This window comes from Chelon labrosus (genome assembly GCF_963514085.1).
Source record: "Chelon labrosus genome assembly, chromosome: 7".
Taxonomy (NCBI): domain Eukaryota; kingdom Metazoa; phylum Chordata; class Actinopteri; order Mugiliformes; family Mugilidae; genus Chelon; species Chelon labrosus.
In genome coordinates, this window is record NC_140343.1 from 22,189,326 (window position 1) to 22,212,070 (window position 22,745).

The 22,745-nt window shown below is 40.2% G+C and overlaps 1 protein-coding gene across 1 annotated transcript; it reads left to right on the forward strand.

Moving 5' to 3' along the window:
- Positions 1-16,387: 16,387 nt before the first annotated feature.
- On the forward strand, positions 16,388-18,719 carry sox14 (SRY-box transcription factor 14). Its single transcript, XM_084547940.1, has one exon. It carries the CDS (start codon positions 16,990-16,992, stop codon positions 17,701-17,703), a length of 714 nt encoding a protein of 237 aa, XP_084404066.1. The 5' UTR covers positions 16,388-16,989; the 3' UTR covers positions 17,704-18,719.
- Positions 18,720-22,745: the final 4,026 nt, after the last annotated feature.

Consider the following 22,745-nt stretch of genomic DNA (forward strand, 5'->3'; position numbering starts at 1 on the left):
GATATTTAGGTTTCATTATGGGCCATTTCAACAGATACGGAGATAAAAAGATAAAAAAATATATATATACAATTGCATGGAATGGGATAGTCCTGCAACCAATCAGAGGCAACTCCACAGCGCTCAGACGACGTGTTCGACTTTGTTGCTGTTGCTCTCCTGTCCATGAGTGCATAAACCCCACAGAAACAATTGATTTGTATGGCAGATCTTCACCAGACCATAATCAGTGCCCACCAGAGAGACTCCAGACCAACTTTCTGCCGAAATAAAACCTGCAGGCACGGGGAAGTTGGTCTGGGTTCCAAACTAGTAGTTTGTTAATTTTGTTTTGTCTGTCTTACTCATGCATCATGCTGTGTGTGTGTATCAGGAGGATAGAAAACCAAAGAAAGTATAGAAGTAAAGCATCTTGCTGGATACCAGTAAAAACGAGAGTTTAGAAAGTGAGCTCTGCAGGTATTGTGTGTATCCTTCGTTGTGTATATATTGAGGAGTTAAACTCTCTTTACTCCCAATAATTTCTGGCCAGGACCATAAGTTCAATTTCTTACATTAAAACAGACACTTATTTTGCTATTTGGTGGTTAAATTATGTTGTGTTATGTTATGAACCCTATTATAATCCAATCATTAATTGTTTTGTTTTTCCCCACTGTCCGCATTAACGCATCTCAAAGTGACACTTCAAATTTGTCTATAAAGTCAGGTCAGGTTAGTTCCTATTGCAGATCTGCATGTGGGAAAACTGACAACATAGAACCTGCAAAGCTGTTTAGCCATAATCATGTGAAGTCTTGGTGTGATAGTCCACCAGAATGTGCACTGAAACAAGCTGGGTGAAGGCTATGTGAACGCAGGCTATTTCAGCCCTCTAATGCTCACAACGGGTGTAAAACAAAGAATGAATAGGCCTGTGTGATTTGTGAAAGGATAAACAAAGACTAAAACTAATTGCAGCTGGAGGTCAGCATCCCAAATGCATATTCAAAGTGCTGGGTGTTGCCATAAATTTATAGCAGTCACAGTCATTTATAAACCTGAATGGGCAATTTCGCAGTGAATCTGCAGAGAAAGGGGACATGAAAAGTTGTGAAGAATTGATGACGGACCCTTTGAGAGTGAGCGAGATAAAATTGACCATGAAATCTGGAGCTTGGAATTAAATTGGCTGGAAGAAGAGGAGGGGAGAAAGGTGTGAGGCGTGATGACAAAAACACTTGTCTTTGTCATCACGCCAAGGTTAATTTGCACATCAGTTAAATGAATAATTAAATAGAAGATCTGTTTCGCCAAAGGAAAACCTATTGAGGAAGAATGTAGTAAATAACTGAGCTAGTGATTTATGTTTCGGTTTGGCATTTCACTGAGTGCTCCTCCACATGCCATTCATTGCGTTATATAGTTCGTAAACTGTAGATCATTTACAATGTCCTGTATGTCATTTTTGTGTTTGACACAACAGTATAAAACAGTAGCAGAATGGACATTAGGAGCAGGAGGAATGATTGGTTGTACTTGACCAGGTAGGGTGGGTCTTAGAAGAATAAAAAACATCATGATGATATACAGTATATACACAGATGATAGTAAGCCATGGACACATTTTACATTTAAAGTTGCTACTGGTTCCTACACTGATTTAGAATTTTATATTAAACTCTATTAACTCTGTTATTATAACACAAATGGCTATGCTTTTTCAAAAGAAGCTATTTATTGCATTGGCATTGTATATGCGCCTAGTTTTTCTATGTGGGAATGCCAAAGCTGAAGACAATCATTTTGTCCTCTTCAATTTTGAAAATGTGAAGTCACCTTGAGATAGACAAAGACACATTAAAGACAAAAATACATGTGTAACTTTATTATTTTTCTCAATATTTCATTGCGGATTGATTATATCTTTAATTTCACTTGACGAGCAAATGTTTCTTTTCCTTTTTTTGTGAGTCTTTCCGAGTCAGTCTCCCCGAAAACAGTTAGTTTAATGGCAGGAGTTTCTGTATCCTTGTGTAACATCTTCTAGTGCCATGGTGGAAATAAATTCACGATGACTGAAAACAAGTTCATAGTGTCTCCCGACATGAAATGAACCACAGGCCAGACCTGTCAGACAGCAAAGAAGTCATGGCCAGGACAGGTGATAAGCTCAGAAAGACCATTAGAGAACATTAGCAAGTAGACAGGCACTTTTCTGGTCATGGTCAGACATGATGCCTTCGTTATGGGATTGGTGTGGGGCCCAGCAGAAGGGTTGAGGGTTAAATACTTGGTTTTAGTGTAAAGGTTACAGCTACAACACATTTTCAGTGGAAACCGACGTTATGAAGTGACAAGCTGACGTCTGACACTTCAGCATGAAAGCTGGCCTAAACTTTTTTTGTCGCTCCTCTGACGTAGTGAAGCGTCAACCAGTCACATGCATCCTGATTTCCCTGTTTCCCTGTTTCCCTGTTTCTCAATGCCCATTGATTGCCCATTGGCAATGCTGGCAATTTTAGCTTCAGTCGCCCGTAGTGTGAACACACCATTATGGTTAGGCACTTAGTTGAGATGGTAAAGGTGAGGGGCCAGAGAGTGCCAATGCAACGTCCTCCAAACTATAGAAACACAAGTTTTTGAAATACACTGACATTAGTCAAACAACATCGATAACGACCATTAGCCAAAGTTGTTTCCATAGCAGCTAGAATTAATACGACTTCTCAATATACTTCAGCTTGATGGATATATACATGACACATGGGGAGAGATCGAGATTCTATTGTAGTGATGTGTCATGAGCAAAAGAACCGGCTCTAAGAGCCGATGCTTGGTAGTGAATCAGAAGAGCCAACTCCCATTGAGTGAGAGCCGGCTACCCACAATTTTTTTTCCTTTTGCTCGTTCGTCTCTGCTCTTTTCAGGGCAGGGTAGAACTTTGTTTTGATGGGCACGTCATGTGGCCAATCACATGTGACATCTTAGGATCATACAATTATGTGAAAGCAGAGAGGCGATCAGATGTTGTGGCTGACTGAGTTACAGCAGACAGCGGTGAGGAAGTACAGGCGCACATAGTTATGCGTGACACCCGTAAACGAAGCAGCGTCATTTCACTGCAAGATGAGAATAATGTTAGGAGCAGGTTCCACCACAAACCTGCACAAGGACATTGTTTACCCAGTTTGCTTCTGTTTTGAAATATTAAACAAAAGTAAAAATGCTTTTGTAACAGAACAACTGCACAAAATGAGACTATTATTAGACTTCTCATAAAAACATTGAATGCAAAAGGGCCTATTAATACACAAACCATATGTATTTGTTGTGTTGGGCTAAAATATTAGGCTATAAATGACACTAAATAAAGAGCTGTTCGGGAGCTGAAAGAGCTGGCTCTTCTTTGAGAGATGTGGCAAAAGAGTCGGCTCTCAGAAAAGAGCCGAACTGCCCATCACTATTCTATTGCATGCAAGCGAATTAGTAGACTGTAGTAGCAACAAGTAGACTGAATCATATTGAATGCATCCCCAGAGGCCACAAGGACACTCCCCTTCACAGTCCTTAAACCGATCCTACAAACAACGCTGAGAAATTTGGATCATGTTTTATTCCCCACTACAATTTTTCAGTGCGGTATTGTTGTCTCAGTTGTAGGGTCAGAGGTAAGGTTTCATTTGTGCCTTTCAAGCACCAACTGGTTTCCATCTCTGTCGATACAGTCATAAAAGCCACTTGAAAAAACTTGAAACTTGCTTGAGACATTGGATCAATCGGAGCAAAATCACTTTTATTTTAGTCAAGGTTACAATGAAAGTTTTGAAAACTCTTCCTTCTTGGGGTATTTAGCAGCGCTGGCTTTCATCACTTTAAAAATCTATGTCATGCTTTGAAAAATAATTACACACAATTATACCTGTGCCCTTTGCAGTGATTGCTGGATTGTTATATTGCAGTTTTGAATCAGAGCCAGGCCCAGCTCTTAAAGAGAATGGTTTCAATGATTCACACTGAGGTGTAATAACTCTTACCTGCACAACTTTTTCTGCTACAAATAGTTTTGTAACCTAACAATTTAAATTGAATTATTTATTTAATGACTCAAGCTCATAAAATGGACGCTATCAAGGTTTGGCCTTTTGTCATTGACTCTCCTCTGATTTCTGTTTTGTGTTCACCAACTCCTTCCACCTCAGCCCAGCCACTCCCACCTGCACTTCCCGTCCCTCTGCTCACCTGATTTCAGCCTGCTAATTAGTATCTATTGTAATGTACACAACAGCAGCTCACCATTACTCATTGCCAGATTGTCCGCGGGCGTTTCTCAGCATAAATTCTTGTCTGTACTTGTTCTTGTAAAACATCATCACTTGCTGCCAATTCAAAGTACACATTAGACCAATTCCAAATACTTGGGTGTAGTCTTTTTACTTTCGCTTCCTATAGCTATCCAGTGTCCTGTTCCTACTGTTGATTACATCTGGCTCATTATTTTAACCTTGCCTGTACTTTTGATTTACATTCATGCAGCTCTCTCTGCTTCTTTGCCTGCTTGGTTTTTGCCTTTACAACCTGCCTTTTGTGTCGTGCTCTGACAGGAGCGCATTCATCAGTTTGGGCTAGCATCAGCACCTAAAAATTATTATCGATAAGGATGTCAAAATGGATACGTCAGCCTTAGCAATAAATTTGATATATTTAACGCTTTTGGTGTCCCGTGTGTTGTGGTGGCTGACCTGTGGCCTGTGTCTGCATGTGCTGAACCATTCTGGCTAAAGATGGCAGAGGAAGAGGTTGAAATTTTGGTTTCACTTTAAAAGGTTGCCCAGTGGATTTTTGGAGAGACATGCACAGTTCCCAAAGCAGAATTTAATTACCACAGAAGTAATTTGTCCTCGAAACGCCACCACGCCCATCTACGTTACAGGAATGTGGTACTTGTGGGCGAATAACAAAACCTCTGAGTGAAAAGGCAACTAATGCTTGAATTAATAACAGCAAATAGATCGGTTATGATATTTTATCTCACAATAAGCACATTTCAGTTGTTTCTGGTCAAGATCAGGAACCGGGTCTGTTGAACACTTCCATTTAGACATAAATGATTAACACTATAATTTTTGTTTGCTGGACTCCTGTGAACATGAACAAGTTTGTTAGATTTAATACAGAATTGCTTGATGGCTTTTAATATACAGAGAATTGTCATCTCCTGTGTTTGGCTGGTGAGTTTTACAGGGTCAACATTCTGCACAAATTGTAAATTTCCCATTTTTTCTCTAATTTAGTCATTGACAGTTCAGACTCACCAGACTCCAGACTCTACACTGCGCTACTTTCTTCATAATCCTCTCTATAAACAGGCCTTAAATGTATACTTCATTTAATAAGCTTACAGCTTCAATAATCTTTAGTCACAGTTACCAGGCAATTACCAAGCATGCATTAACAAAGTTTTTCTGATCCTGCTATATTGTCACATCCCTCTCTTTGTTTTGGAAAATAGGACTTTTTGGTATTAACCGGCAGTCAGGACATTAAGTTCACTCCTGCTGTGTTACTCTGTCTGGAGACCCTGTCTTGAATGGGGCCACTGTGTCAGAGTCTAGTTTTAAGGCTCATAGTATCTCAGTCTATTTGTAATGATTCAGTCGGGGAATACTGTAAACAGGGAATAAATGGAAGGGTTCTGCTGGGAAACTTTTGGACCTGGCATTCATGTGGATGTTACTTAGACATGTACCACCCAACTAGACCAGACCAGACACCCCTACCCCATAGCAATGACACTCCTTGATGGCAGCAGTCATCCCCAGCATGATGCAGCCTGACACAGGCACACACGTACAAAAACACTTTAGGAACAACTAAAAAAAAAACATGAAGAACAGCACAAGGTGTTGACCTGGCCTCCAAATTCACTAGATCCCAAACTGATCAAGTATCTGTGGGATGATCCACAGAGGCACAAGGAGACCTACACAATATTAGGTCATAATGTTATGCCTGATCGGTGTATATTGAATTGAAATCATTTTAATTGTTTGATTTATTTTTCTTGCAGGTATTCATAAATTCCATAAGTACCAGAAATCTTCTGATTGGCTGGTAACTGGCCAAGGTATTGTAGCTGTAGCATAAATGCCTTAAAATTATACTTTATTTCAAGATTTAAATATTATTAGAGATTTACTGTGTTTTGACGAATAGCATTGGGATTAAAGCAGCACATATAACATAAAACCTACAGTTACATTTATGAAATTGATCCTATTCATTCTGTGCTGCACCTATAGTCGTATTTCCGCACAATAGTCCTCCTGTACTGTTCAGAAGGGGCAGAAAGCAAGATGGGTGATATCAAACCATCTTACACAAGATTGCCCAATTCAAACGGATGGTGTTCGATTGAGAATAAAATCAACCTTCTCATTAACATGAGACATCATCTACATCAAAGTCACTTCCTTGACTATGTCACTTGAAAGAGTCTGGTTAGGACCAGGCTGCAATCCGTTGCCCGGGGAGGCCCTTTGTGCATCATGGTAATAGAGAACAAAGAAGGCCAAAACCTTATGCTATTAAAATAGATTCACCAAAACCAATTGTAGTATATTAGCTTGGAAATGACACAGAGGAACTGACGAGGGTTTTTAGCGGCAGACGGAGTTTCCCCATACCATGAAATTTGTATACTTGGCTACTAAGAAAACAATTCTTGCTGGTACATTGAGCAGCCTTCCTGTTTTCACAGAGAAAGTGACACTGGGAGAGTGAGAGAGTGTGAAGCTTCTTTAATTGCCTTCGGTCACCCACAACGTTGAACCGGAGCGCCACGCAGCTTAGCAAAGGAACCGGGCAGAGGGCCTGATAGATATTTTATCGCCCAAGTGAACGGTTAATGAATTCCCAAAGTGAAATCTGTCACTTCAAAAATAAAGAGGAAGGCAAATTAAAGGGAGATAGAGAGAGAGACAGGGGAAGAAAGGAACTGGAGAGGGTGACACAGTTTTAAAATGCCCTATCTTTCGGCCATCCCCGTTTTTCAATGGAATAAAGAAAACTCAGCCTCTTTCTTCTCGTCTTTTCTTCCTCCACTTCTTTTCTCTCCCTCCCATCCTCCTATCTCTCACACCGCTTTTCTCTGAAAAATTCTCATGAATGATTTATATGTGTCTTGTTATCAGCAGCGATTTCTATAGACCCTAACGCATTCACCAAGACATTTGTGGCGTAATTGTTAATTTTAATGCCATAATGGCTTCAGATGGGAGCTCTGATTAGACATTTATTACACAATTAAATGAAACATACTCAAGAATCACAAAAGCCTTCCGTAATTATTTCAGGCCATTAATAAAATGGGCATTAAATTATATTGGACACAAAAGAGAAGTGAAATAGATTTCCATTAGAGCAATAGAGGCAGAGAGGGGTAATAGATCCTGCCTGAATTCACTCTGAAATTAATTGTTGCCCAGCCTATTTCCACACACAGTGGAATAAATGAATGAGAAAAGAGAGGAAGAGAAGAACGAGTTGGTGGCCGAGAGTGAGGGGAGGGGGTTACATTAAGAGCCTCTGATAAAAACCTTTTGTTTGACGTACTACAATGGACCCTCAATTCAAGAGAGAGGGAGAGTCAGACCAATTTCAATCTTAGTCCACCCCTCCAGAGTTCTGACTCGAGGTTATATCCTCTTTTCAAGTTTGGTTTTGCTTTTGAATAAACAGCTATCAGAGATCTACCTGCCAATGCATATGCCGGAATGTGATACCTAATGAGAAGTAATGTGCGGGAGTCAAAGCCAGCCACCTGCTGGTTAAAAAATTGTGTTATAAATGACAGGAAATCAATCTTCTCTTTGATTAACAAATGACCTGCCGCGTCCAAAGCAGACTGATTGATGCCGAGTCACCTTCCACCTGCAACATGATATAGGTCAAGCTCAGGAGATTAGGAAATTGCTGTGATTCAATCAAAGTCTTCTAGAGAGACTTGTCAGGGGAAGATACGCAAAGAAGTGCGATGCAGCTTAAATCAACTGTGAAGTCAAAAAAAAGGAGCTTTCACAATGGAACAAATTTATTTTCCCCGTTTGTGAACAGTAAGATTATGACAGTTAAAACACATCAAAGCCCCAATGTATGGCAAAGACTTTCTGAAACCATTTCCAATGGGAGCTCTAAATTGAACCGCCTTTTGAACTACTAGTCTCTTGAGATCTTCTGTAGAAAGTGTAAAAGAAATGGAAACTGATATCTCGGAAGGCTACGACAGATCATTCAAAAAAAAAAAATTAATTAATCATTCACTGATACAGATATGTAGAATTGTATTTTTTTCTCTCTCTCCATCAATCTGCCTGGCTTCAAAAGCTCTTACATTCTTTAACTGTCTCTTCTTCATTAGCGCACATTTGAGTTGACTCTGCTTTTGATTTTACAATACCTACAGTGCAGCCTTGAAGCAGCGGTGCTTTTTCCCCCCAGTACGTGTTTTCCTGCTTGGTAATTCATGTTGCAAAAGTCTGTAATCAAAACAGAGGAAACAAATGCACAGTTGAGGGCCACAATGTGGATGAGTGATTTTCAAATTCAGTTGTGAATTCACCTGACTCATGGCAGCATGTCTTGAAGTTCTGGTCCCAGATCAGTGTGCTCCTATGTTGAAAGATAAAAAAAAAAAAAGATTTAAGCTCTGGTTAAATAAAGACTATTTGCAGTATTAGTCTGGTCGTAGTCGCCCACCAGAATGTGCTCTCCCAACAAAGGCTGCAATTGCATTACCTCTGGGTCTCTACACTCCTATAGAACCACCAAATCCAATTAATCAAAACATTATATTTCATAAAGTGCTGTATTAAAAAAAAAAAAAAGAAGAAGAAGGATTTTCCAATAATTAAAAAGGACTGACAGAGCCTGAATGCCAATGCTGAGCATGCACTCCAACAGACAAATTACACCTACTGATGAGATATGGCTGCTGGCTATAATGAGAGGTAATGAGTGAGTATAAATGTGTCATAGGTGTTATCAGGAACATTTTACTTAAAAGGTTATAAAACAGCTGTTATTTAATTTGAGAATGCCCCTAAATACAAAATGTAACGTGAATGAAATGAGCAGTGATTGGGGGGGGGGGGGTCTTGTCAGAGACGAGTCCTGTACATCATCATCTTGTTAGCCATGGTGGTATTTAGTAATGAATTTTACCTCAAGGTTTGCTTGACATTAAAAAATAGAGCTTTCTCCAAATCTATTTTTAATAAGAATATTACTGAAATAAAATGAAATAATAATATCGCATTATCAGGATTTTGAGGGAGTTGTGTTGTTCAAGTCAGCAAGAACTCTGCCTTCCCTGTCTTCAGGCTTCGTCTTAGTGTTAGACTGTGGAGTTTTTCACAATATGCAGAGTTATTCTAAATGGTCTTGTATTTATTTGGTGGTTTTCTACTTCGAAGCACTTTACAGCCCCATTGACACATCTACACATTCGTTGACACGATTGCATTCACACTCATCCTAAACGTTTGTGCACCTACAGTCACAAGTGTGCACTTGAAACTGGGAGCAGCTTAGGCCTCAGTGTTTTCGACTGCTTCCTCTAGGTTAATTAACCCTGGAGCATCACATTTAGTAGAGTTACAGTTAAGAACTTGTAGAACAGGTTCAGTAGCATCATTGTTCAGTGTTTTTTTTTTTCTTTCTTTTTTCTGGTGGATAGTTTTGAATAGGTGCAACTAAAATGACTATTTTCTAGAGTTATTCAAATCATGGTCTTGCTTTGTGACAAGAGAACTGATTGTATTTCAAAATTCGTAAGTATCTCTCCTATAAAGAACCCACGGGTGTTTCATGTTCTTTTTTTAGGTAGAAATTTCAACCAAAACAGCCCAGGGCTTGAGGAGGACTTTAATTGCTATGTCGCTTAAACTAATTCCAGTGGATGTTTGCTGTGGGATCAACATCCATGATGCACAAGCAGTGATTCAGGTATTCACCCTCATATTGGAAATCTGGCTCGTGGTTAAGAGCTGCACCGATCAGGCATAACATTATGAACACCTGCCCAATATTGTGTAGGTTTCCCTTGAGCCTCCAAAACAGTTGTGACTCATCATAGAATGAACATGGGCCTTCTGAGGTTGTCCTGTGGTGTCTGGTAACAGAATTTTGTTAGTGGGGGCCTTTGGGTCCTATGGGTTGAGGGGAGGGGCCTCTTGTTCCAGTGCATCCCACAGATACTTGATCATTTTGGGATCTAGTGAATTTGGAGGCCAGGTCAACACCTTGTGCTGTTCTTCATGTTTTTTTAGTTGTTCCTAAAGCGTTTTTATGTGTGTGTCTGTGTCAGGCTGCATCCTGCTGGGGATGGCTGCTGCCATCAAGGAGTATCATTGCTATAGGGTGGGGGTGCCTGGTCTGGTCTAGGTGGGTGGTATATGTCTAAGTAACATCCACACCAATGTTGGGTCCAAAAGTTTCCCAGCAGAACATTGAATTGTCACAAGATGGTCAGCGTTATTTACTTCTCCTGTCAGTGGTCATAATGTTATGCCTTATTGGTGTATACCTCCTCCAAGAGTGCTGATTTAAACAGGGTGTTTTTGTTTTCTGGTATCATAGCACGGGGTCTGACTGACAAACAATGTGATCCCATATTCTTTTCTTTCTTCTGTTCTGAAGAGAAGCCTCCAGGGAACATAAAGGAAAGATACACATCTTTGTTTCATGACATGTGACAGCAGAGTCCATTTCTGAACACCCTATAGCAGCAGATGGTACTCTGAAGGTCCTTGTCAAATTGTCCCCTCTGGCTGCAGGACTGAGGAAAGAAATGTGAGGTCAGATTAGCAAAATAATTAGCTGAAGATCTAGAAGAAGACCTAAAATATGTACTGGGAGGCCTGAGTTAGATACAACATCCAGTCGAAGCTCTTGCGGTTAAAAGACATGGTTGATCTTCCTTCACTGGCAGGAGGAAGCATAGGGTGCAGGACAAAGTTAGCAGGCTTCAAGGCGTTGGTGGTGGTGCCATCTTCCAGAGGATGTCTGGACATTACATTTTCTGTGTTGAAGTGTGTCATGTTAATAAGATCATATGTGAGGGTTGGAAGATTGGGCATGTTGAAGTTTCTAGACGAGAATCTGCTAACATACTCACTTAGTGAGGCTACACAAATAGTCTGCTTTGCCTAGTGTCCCCCCTAGAGTTGTTGGTTGGAAGGGCACATCAGTCATGAGATTTTTGCACATTGCACAGTGAAGGAAAAGGGCAGGCCAAATGGTTCACTAGCACTTTTCTTTCTTTGCTTGTGAAAACCAGGATGTTTGGGTCTTTAGACCCAGTACTTTTGTTCTTCCCGGGCATCCTGGGCCTCAGTAGTTTCCAATTTCAAACTTTATTGTTTAGCAGTTTTAATACAACAACTGCAAAAGGCATTCATATCCAAATATAGATTTTCAGATTTGTAGAAAAGTACAGATAAACAAGCAGCAGAGAACAGGTGCAGTGTTTTTTATGCTTTAGAAGTTCTTTGATACTTCTGAATGTTTGCTGAGTCACAAGAACACGTAGCAACATGATGAACGTTTAACAGTTTAATGGAGCTTCTCGTGAGTGGTTGTGGTGACTGTTTGGGTCTACGCCCTTCAGGAACCTCGTAAATCCCTAGGACTTGAGTCAAACGATTTCACTGTAGGACCCGGCATTGGTCACGCTCACCATGACACCTCCAGTGAGTGATCAAGAAGCCTAAAGACTGCTTAAATGACTTCGGCACTAAAGCAGAAACACATCACGGTTGACATCAGTCACCATAGCAACAGTCAACAACTTCAACAGACAACTGCAAAAGTTAAACAAAACGTAGGGCACGAAGCTGTGTCTGAATAATGTGTGTGTGTATGTACAGTATACACATATTTCTATATGGTGTTTTGTTTAGTCGTGGTTCAGATTCTCAATTATACAGGGGAAATCTTATCTAGTCAGTCACAGTCTCATGCGATCCCCCTGCAAAGAAGGCTGCTTCTAAATGAGCTTTTTTTTTTCTCTTAATGAAGGTCAGGAGAGAGTCACATCTTTCCTTTTGTGATAATTTATCCCTATCTCCTGTTATCTCTGTTTTGCCCCTTTAATCCTAATTGTATTGTATAATTGTGTGATGTGGACTTCATGGTCTTTGAAGTGTTGGCCCTATCCTTTCATTATTACCTGATGCCTTGAACCTCTGTTAATTTTTTTCTGCTCTGTTCTGTATTATCCAGTGTTGAGGAATAAAAGAAGGGAGCAGCTTGAGTTAAGTCATTTTAATTTTTTTTTTTTTTTCTCAAGTCCAATTCCTCTAGGCCCATCTTACTGAGAAATAATTTCACCACAAAGATATGATTTATATGGATCTTATTTGTAATATAGTCTGCATGTTCGCAATACCACTCAAATGTGACCCATTGCTATTTTCATTGCTTCTCAGTGTCAGTGATTGGTACTTGTGAAGGATTAATGTGATCCTATCTACAGTATTGTGCGCAGAGTTTTAGAATCACTTTCATAGCAGCCAAAGAAAGCCTTTTTTATGTTTAACACTGCGAGTATGATTGTAACAATTCATGTGTACCTACACATTTTGCGCCATCTGCAGGGACAAAAGCCTTGACCATGAAACCCTCAGTATTTCAGCATATCAAGGTTCAAATGAGGTGATGGAACATTTTGAATAAACATAGCTGAAAAACCTGCTTACTGTGGCTATTAAATGTTTTTACATTCAGAATCTGACCCTTTGTAGAGGAATCTGCACACAGGAAGCCTGGATGAATTCCAGTGAATTGTATGATACTTTTTTAACCATTACTCCTACTTTGAGCATCTCTGTGTTGGTTGAAAGTTAAAGTGTTGCACATAAATTTAAAATGATAAAGTGGAAGTCAGTGTAGATGAGGCAAACAACAGAAGCAAAACCATAAATGGCACTGGCTAATTACTGGCACTATGTGGCCGGTATTTACTGTACGGTTCTGTGTTGATCTAAGCACAGAGTCAGCTATCATTAGTTTAATTTGCTGCTAATAATTAGATGCAATAACATAAAAGGCTGAAACATATTATATCCAACATGCACTGGCTAGGTTAGACTTAATCCCACACTGATGCAAAGGGGCAGGCCTACATCTTGACAACATAAAGCGTGTGTGTGTGTGTTTGTGTTTGCAATAATTATTTTCCTATAATTTAGTCTGTTAGTTCCAAATGTGGTTCAACATGAGTTCTTCCACACTGGTAGAAAAACAAAATAGGCTTAGGAATGCTGAGGAAAAAATAAAGTTAGAAAAGTTGTAGACTATAGATGATGTGAGTTGTCTCGGTTTCTAACATTTTATTTATTTTTTTGTCACAGAGAACCATCACTAAACAGGATGGAAATATAATAAAAGGCATTGAAATGTCAACCCTGGCTTTTAAGAGTTTTTGAGGGGAGGACGCAAGTGTGGAGTAAAGAAAACCTCTTTACCGCTTCAGCACCATGGACAGTTACGGTAGGGGAGCTTACCTCAATGCTCTCCACGGGAGCCCAAGTTGGCTAATAGGCTCTCCGTGTGTCAGGCCGCTCCCCATTCACTTTTTAAGACGAGATGGATGGACATGTGTCCTTAGATAATCCTAGTTTTGTGTGTGTGCGCGCTCGCCAGTGCTCGATTGTGTTTGTGGGTGAATCGAATTTGCTGTTTCCTCCACTGAAAGTAACAATTAGATTTATAATAGCTGGAAATAAACTTTCACCTCCATTTTAGCATGATTTAACAGACGGGTGGGTGCGTTGAGTTCACTTTAACTGTCTTTTCTAAACCAATTATGTCTTATACAGACATACAGATAGTTCTAATCATATTAACCCCTTTTTCAAAAATGTGATTTTTATGCTGTGATAATCAAATCTGTTAACATTTCCAAACGCCTGAAGTTTAGACATGGAGAGCAGGTACATGGTGACGCGCTTCCAGGTGCGGGAACCATCTATTTTATTTATTAATTGTATATTTGGGTTTTTACATCAGCGTCAGTAGCAAATATATTACGACTGCATTTAAGAAAACTGAAGAGAAACTGCGGATGGAAATAATAATCATCTCAATCCTTGACAAATCCAAACCTATTGCATTTCTCATTATCCCGTCAAATTGTCGAGGGAACTTTCAGGCGCGCTTTTATTAGACAATCAGTTTTTGAATAAGAAACATAGCTGACTTCTCCCTCGTGAGTAGGAGGCTCAGCCCCTAAAATAATTTCCTGTTATCTAATTCATTGATCTCAAAATGAAGCCTAAGCCGGTGTGAGTATGCGGCAGCCTAAACGCTATGTCAAATTGCATGCGCTGTTCTGCGGAAGATAGCGTAACACAATTTAAAACTTCAATGCAAGCCAAAATATACAGCGCAAACATGCAGCATACTACCTCGTGGTCGCAGATGAGCATCATAGGGATATAGCCTGCCGATTGGGAGGATTTGAGGAGTTGCTTCTTTTATTTTCAGGCATCCAGTCGGCGCTTGCATTGGAATAAAAAAAAAGAAAAAAAAAAAAAAGAAGAAGAAGTCGGGGGCGTCCTGAGCTGATTGTTCTCTGGGTCGGGGTGAGGTCGATCTTTCTGCCAAAAACGGGATTTTTTAACGATAATTTCAAGGTTTAGTAAAGAATAGAAGAATATGATGGAAATCTTCTCGTTACAAGCTGCCGATTGACGCATGCGTGTGTGAGGAGATGGGGAGCGGAGAGAGAGCGTGAGAAAGAGACACAGATGGGATGTAATATGGGAATATCAGAGGCAGAGGAATAAACTCCACGTTCAGTCCAATAAATAAAAACCAGTTTGGCTTTTTGTCTAAGATCACATATTGTAGTTAGTACTGAAAATATACCTCCCGGAGGTGTGCACAAATATCAGTGGTTTTGCCTGTAAAGTATCTTATTTATTTAATCATCCTGACATATTATAAATGTAAGGGGCATTGTGGTGACACGTCAAAGAAGCCAAAATCATCTTGTTTGTGTAACGCAGCCTACACAGAGGAGAGAAGGGGAAGATGATGAGATGTGGCACAGCAGCACAACATCCGCGTGTGGGAAATGTGTCAGTGCGCGCGGGGATGTCAAAGACTATACCTCAAATAAATGTATATCCAGTCATTTTGACGGTGGTGAGTGTGGTGTGTGGGTGGGTTTTGGGGGGCTGGGGGGGGCGCAAAAGAAAAAAAAAATCATCTGTCTGCCTTTCGTTTAATAATCACAGCTGAAGGAATCATATATCACGCACATTAGCCCGAGGGCTATTAGGCAGTGGTCCTCATTGAAATTTGCATTTTAAAACGATCACTCCGTGCCTCCTTAAAACCGCACTGTCAAATTGATGTGAACTAATGCAACAATTACAGACTCACAATGACGGCTTTTCCAAACGCTTGCAGTTGATGTAATATTTTCTCGCTGTTTGTAATTCTGTCGCTGCGTAGTTGAACTTTGCTTATAGGTTCACTGTATCGACGGCACGCGCGGGCCTGAAAAAAAAAAAAAAAAAAAGAAAGTGTGCGCGCGAGTGCCGGTGTGTAGGCCTACTCGCTCGCGCGTGTTTGTTTGCCGACCTCTATTTATTTTTTGGTACTGTAGAGAAAATTCTACAGTCTTGTAAATAGTTTTTGGCACACCGAAACTAAATTTCAAGTTTTTGTACTCGCTTCATTTGTAATGTCACTGTATCTTAATCCCAGCAACGTTCAGGGCAGCTGAACGGGGTTTAAACCGTGCTGAAGTGTCCTTGAGCAAGACATGGAAGCATTGCCAGGTAGGCTACAGAGGGACTGCCATTTTGGGAGTAAAAAAAAAAATTGCTATTATCATTATTATTATTATTATTATCACTATCACTATCACTATTACTATTACTGTTATTATTATTATTATTACGCCTCTCTTAAATATAAGCTACAAATAAAAAAATAAATTAATAAATGTCGAGACAAATGCATTTAAGCCCGTGTACATAAATGTATATCTACTAGGCCGTGTGTTTTGTGGGACAGCCCTTACAAAGTGCTCCTTTGCATTTTTGTGTAATGCTGTCGGCCAGCAGTAAATTGGTTGCACGGTATAGTCACCTCTCCTGGATTGAAGTCAGGTTTTAACTGGAAAAGAGGTTGAAGGTCCGTGTTTGTTGCGATTCATTACATTAAATGGAATCTGGTAGGGATCCAGAGTATTACCCCCTCCACACACGCACACATACACGTATACACGCATACACCCCTCTTTCGTTATTTCTTCTTCTTCTTCTTCTTCTACTACCACCGCCCGCTCTTTGTTTATGTTGTAACGTACATATATTTTTTCGTGAAGGTATTATAATAGCCGGTCTCCGTGCTGATTGGGCGCTCAGGTTGGTGAGTGAACGCCCTGCAGATTATGTCAGATTGCGTGCAGAAACCAAACCAGCCCAGCCTTTGAACTTCACCGCTTTTGGCTCGTATTCACGCTCTTCCGCTCATTTCCAAGCCAGGTGCTTGACGACAAACCTCAGAGAGAGAGAGAGAGAGAGAGAGAGCGAGAGAGAGGGAGAGAGTGTGTATGTGACAGAAAAAAATAACACTGAACACTTTTACGACTCCTGCAAACTGACTGCGGAACATCGCTTTCACCTTTGTGGATTTTTTTTAACGTGTGTGCATCTCTCATGTGTTTTTTCCCGTATTGCTCGCCGCAGGTCTGACACAGAGTTGTAACTGGACTTAAGCGAGCGATCGTCGGTGTTTTAACTCTGGGAAAAACCAAACCGGGCGCTGGATTTTTCTTTTCTTTTCTTTTCCTTTTTGCTGTTTTCCAGACTCTCGATATCCTAGACGTGGCATGACTTGTATCTGGCATCTACACAGGTGAATAGTTTCCCTTTCCTTCCGACAAGAACTTTTCCTCGCCATTAACATTGAGGATAAAAGTACAGTTTTAAGATGTCGAAGCCCGCCGATCATATCAAGAGACCCATGAACGCGTTCATGGTTTGGTCCCGGGGCCAGAGAAGGAAAATGGCACAGGAGAATCCCAAAATGCACAACTCGGAGATCAGCAAAAGACTGGGTGCCGAGTGGAAGCTGCTGTCAGAGTCTGAGAAGAGACCCTACATCGACGAGGCCAAGAGGCTGCGGGCTCAGCACATGAAGGAGCACCCCGACTACAAGTACAGACCCAGGCGCAAACCCAAAAACCTGCTGAAGAAGGACCGCTACGTTTTCCCTCTTCCTTACCTCGGGGACACCGATCACTTGAAGGGACTTCCCGTGTCGGCCGCGGACTCTCTTTTGAGCTCGGAGAAAGCCAGAGCGTTCCTGCCGCCGACGTCCGCCCCGTACTCCTTCCTCGACCCGAGCCAGTTCAGCTCCAGCGCAATCCAGAAGATGACAGAGATGCCCCACGCGTTGAGCACCAGCAGTTTGCCGTACGCGTCCTCCTTGGGATACCAGAACGGCGCGTTCGGCACCCTTGGGTGCCCAAGTCAGCACACCCACACCCACCCGTCGCCCACAAACCCGGGTTATGTCGTCCCGTGTAACTGCACAGCCTGGTCAACGTCAAGTTTACAGCCCCCGGTGGCCTACATACTTTTTCCAGGTATGACCAAGACTGGGATAGACCCATATTCATCCGCACACGCCACTGCCATGTAACCCTCAAGACACCTTTGCTCTTTTTAATTCACTTGAATACTGAAATGCATGTAAATATATTACGGACAGTGCGCCCCATTAAAAAGGCATGAACAGTGTTAACTGCCTTGGACTTGTTATGGCAAAAAATAAAAATAATAAAAAAAAGAAACTTTTCCAGAAATCCAACAAGTTCCTGCCTGAGCAAAGGAGCTGGAGTTTGGTGTAAAGGATGGAGCCCTGTGAACTGTAAGAAATGTAAATGTTATAATGTTTATGGCAACCAGAAAAGGAGGCCTTTAACTTTATTTATTGTGTACATTTCAATGCTGATATGCTGATTTGTGTTGATTATTGATAGGCTTCTCTTTTATTTTGAAAATTTGGCTTGCACAATTAGCGTTCATATTTCCTGTATAGGCCTAAGTCGTCTACATTTTGGCAATTTTACGGTGATGTTCTGAATATAGGGTCAAAATCAGGACATGTAGGCTGGATTATATACGGGTTATATTGTTTATATTTATCAACAAAAAACTGGCACATAAAACTAGACGGTCTATATAAGATGACAAAAAGGAGAAAACAACCATCTACATCCAAATGTTTAATTTTGCATTTTTCCTGTGGTTTAGTGCTAATATAGTCACACGCGTCATTTGAGTTTGGTTTTCGTTTTTTGAGGATAACTTCTATTTGAATTCAAGGAGTTCTATGTGTATTTTCTATCTAAGATGGTAATTTAAAATCTGTCATGTTATGGAAAGGATACTGTATCTAGAAGGTTGATACCTCCTGCTCTTTGTTCAAGTGCTGAGCAAAGACGTTTCGAATAAAGACAATCTGTCTTCAACCATACCAATTTCCTGTATTTGAGGGTTATTGAGATCACAAAGAGAATATAATAGTGTGTAGGCGAAAATGCCAAAATAAAAGCCTGTTAATCAGATATTAAATAACAATATTAATGACGACATTTTGATTTAATTAGGTCTTTAAAAGTGATGTAATAATTCTCTAAAAGGCTTTGTGACAATTTTCTAAATTTCAGATATTACACATGAGCTAATCAATAGTGTTGATAGGCTAAAGATCGGACTAGAACAATAACTACAAAATAATCAATGCTCCTTTTTCCAAATGGATCCTTTTTCTCGAGGTTGTTGAAGCTGTCAAGCTGCGATCATTTTCTCAATAGGGCTAAATTACCTCCTTCTAATTTTATTATTTTTATTTGTTTGGATTGATTATTATTACAGAAGCAGAGTTCGGGCATGTTGAGCGGTGCAGCGTGGTGAAGGTGTGTTTTTGTGACACTGAGATGAACCGGTTTTTGATGTTTGACAGTTCAGGAGAGGCCTCCCTGGAGGGATTCCGCCCGTCCGACTCGTCTGACTGCTTAATCACCTCAAGGAGGTTCTTAATTATAGGTTCAACTAATGGAACACACTCAATGTGATGTGATTTTTTTTGTGCAACTTTCTGGCTGCTTGTTAAGCAGCCCACCACATGTACTTGGCTGCAACACGGTTTAAATGCCTCTGCGTGTGTGTTTTAATGCAGCAGCCAAAACCCCGCTAAACCCCTTTATCATCAAGTCATCCACACGTGTTTAAACCTGTGCGAACTTGCGAGTGAAATAGGCCCCGATCTCATTAGGACATTAAGAGAATGAACACAGCTTTAAAAACCACTAAAAAAAACCACACACACACACATGGAGGAATTAAAGCAGCATTTCAACGTCAATCCATCGCGGGGCTTTCTTCTTCTACTCTTAATGGAGGATGGATCTGCGGGGCGTGTGTGTGTATGTGTGTGTAGCTGGGCCATATTAATGCTGTAGTATTAATTAAAAAAAAAAAAAAAAAAAAAATCATTCCACATCCAAATTGTTTACTTATCTGCCAGGAACATATGTGGAGAGAAGTTACCATTCTGCACTGTTGCCCAAGGTGCAATTCAATCCTGGGGAAGCGGGGGGAGGAAGGGGAAGAGGGGGAGGAAAAGGAGGAGGAGGAGGGGGGCAGATTTTTATGACAGACTTAGTCCTTATCAGGAGCTGTAAATTAGGGTGATACTTCATTGAACCGAATGTGAAGTTTTACATCAAACCCCTAAAGCGCCCAAATTCAACTTTGAAATGAGACAATTATAATTACTTTGAGGAGCGGCCGCAGACTGGGATACCAAGCCCGTATACACGTTTCTACCTTTATATTTAGACCCTGCTGCTGTCTTTTATTTCAACTTTTGCCGAGTAGGATTCACTCACTACCTGTAATTATCCAACTTAGTCACGGAAATTGACTGCGGTTACAACGCCCCGAAATAAATAACGATAAACGGCATCTGAGAGGGATAATGGGAGGGAAATTATGATTTGAAATTATAGGGGAAAGGGTGCGTGTGTGCGTGTGTGTGCGTGTGTGTTTAAATCTCTCATCCCCCCCCCCCCCCCTGACGTTTTTATTGGAGCACAACAGAGAGAATTCAATCTGCCTTATCTCTCCAGGACTCCTTTTCAGCGCGAGATCAGAGGAAAAAGGAGAGGATAATTGTTCTTTATTTTATTTAATTTAACGCGACAGCCAGCGCTTTTAGGTCATTTATATGCTTCATTTGGTGATAAAAGTCAACGAGGAGGGGAAACACCGAGTAAAGCAGGCGCTTTGACTCTCTTTTTTATTATTATTTGACTCCCTCCACATCACTTAAGAAACAGTAAAATAGATGAAACTAAAATAGGATGTAGGAAGGGAGAGGAGGGGGTGGACATTTTTAATTAAAAGCCATGGGTCATTTACATTATTGTGTTTTAATGTTACCCTGAAATCATCTGCGGTAAATGGAGTTTGATAAGTGGCTGTTGAGAATGTGGTTTTGTATTTAGGCTGCTAATTTCCTAAATCAAAAGAAAAGAAAAAAAAAATCCCCTAAAGGAGAGTTTGAAGATGATGAGGACGGTGATGCCAGTGTCATTATTGATGCTTCTCCTGATCATGATAGAAGAAGAAAATATGCCACACATACCAAGATGCACTCTTTTATTTAAATTTTTAATTTATTTTTATTTTTTTCAGTCGAAGCACAATATATTCTCATCTTTGGGGGGATTGGGTGGTGTTAAAACTGATCTCATTTCACATTAAATATTGTCTCCGAAAGACCAAAAAAAAAAATCATCACTAGCTAAATCCTAGTCTATCTAAAATTGAATCTGGGATACCATTCTGACGGGAGAAAAACTAAAAACGTACAGTTGTGTTGTTTGAAGACGCGGGGGCTTGAATTTGGGGGTCCCTGAATTCTCATTTGAAAGAAATGAAATGGTGAACGAGCTGATAAAGAAGAAGAAGAAGAAGAAGAAGAAGAAGGAGGGGTGAGGCTGAGAGAAAGGGAATCATGCCACGGTTGTTTAATGCGCTGCGCCAGTCGGAAAAGTGATTTACACCAAGACTTTATTCCCCCCGACTGATATGAAGACAGTGCGTGTCCTCTTTTTACTTTCGTCATTATCAGTAATAAGAGGAATATTTATCGAACACATTCTCGCATGTTTTCACACACATGCATGTGGGCCTGTGAGGTCAGTTCTCTGGAGTCCCATCGGACACTGAACGCATCGGCCGGATACGGACGTAACGCCCCACAAAGTGCATCAGGTTCAGTTTCAGTTATGTGCGGAAAAGTTAATTGTGCACACTTTCCTGGTTGTTTGCCAACAGTCGTCATTTCGTGTTACACGTTGCAGCTTTCCTGCGTCTTTTCAGGTCCGTGAAAGCCCGTCTGAACAATAAGGTGTTATTGCATTTTTAAAACGGCTAGTGCTACATTTCTTATGAGCTATCTCAAACTAAAACTTCTACAAGTAAATACATTTCCTAGATACTTAAAAAATTAATAATAGGATATTATTTGTTTAAAATAATATTTAAGCAGACATTGAGCCAGGTATTTAATTCAATAATCATTTAAATCCGGACACCTGAAAAGTGTCTCTTACAAAGAAAGAAAGAAACTTTTTTTTTTTTTTACTTTTATTTAGTTAACCATAATCATATTGTTGGTCTAAGCATATACTTTTTGTTACTAAATACTGCCCCTCACTGATGCCAGTTTGTGGCACTGATCATTGATCTCAGTGTATTGTTAGTGGCCCCAATCTTAATCATCTGACCTATTAAAATTCAGCAGTATCTACATTTGACCCCGCATATTACACGTTATATACATCAGTGAGTACGAGCCTCAAAGAAAAAACATGATCTATGATTAGAACAGAGGAAAATCTTTACAGAATTTTGCCTTTTTGGACGACAAGCTGATTTCGCTGTTATTTTAACACTTGCGACCTCTTCTATTTATTTTCTGACCCCTTGGAATGATTCTGACCCTCAGGTTTGGAACCGCTGACCTCATTTTTTACATTTAACATTTTTTTTCTGTGCCTCGTGCAACTCAACCTTTCTGTTTGTACTCCTTATTACATTTATAGATGGTGTTTCAGTGGCAGGAGCTCATGAGCTGCATATACTGCCAGATTTTCTCCTGCATATTCATTATTATTATTATTATTATTATTATTAATGTCCTGTGAGGTCACATATCTTCCACACATTAATACATTAATGTCAGAATTTATAGTGGGACATCACACAGGGTCACAGTTGTGTGTCTGAACGTGTGCTATTCTGAATTTTTCTGCGGCATAAACTTTCCCCACGTCACATCATGCGGGTGAGTGAGTTTGTTTGCTGCTGTTTTCTACTTGATATTAATCTACTTTTTGATTCAACGTGTTCAAGACCTCTACTAAATTTTATGTCATTAATTCAGCATAAACAGCATGGCTATTAGGTGTCGATTATATTTAAGTTATACAATTGTATTGAGGATTTTTGTGTGTGTGTGTGTGTGTGTGTGTGTACAGCTTTTGTTTTGATATTTGATATAAACTCTAATTCTGTTGCAGGCATGTAAATATTAATTAACTCTTCATTCCCATATTATTATTTTTACAATAAAAAGTTCTGTTCCAGATATGAAGACAAAACCTCACA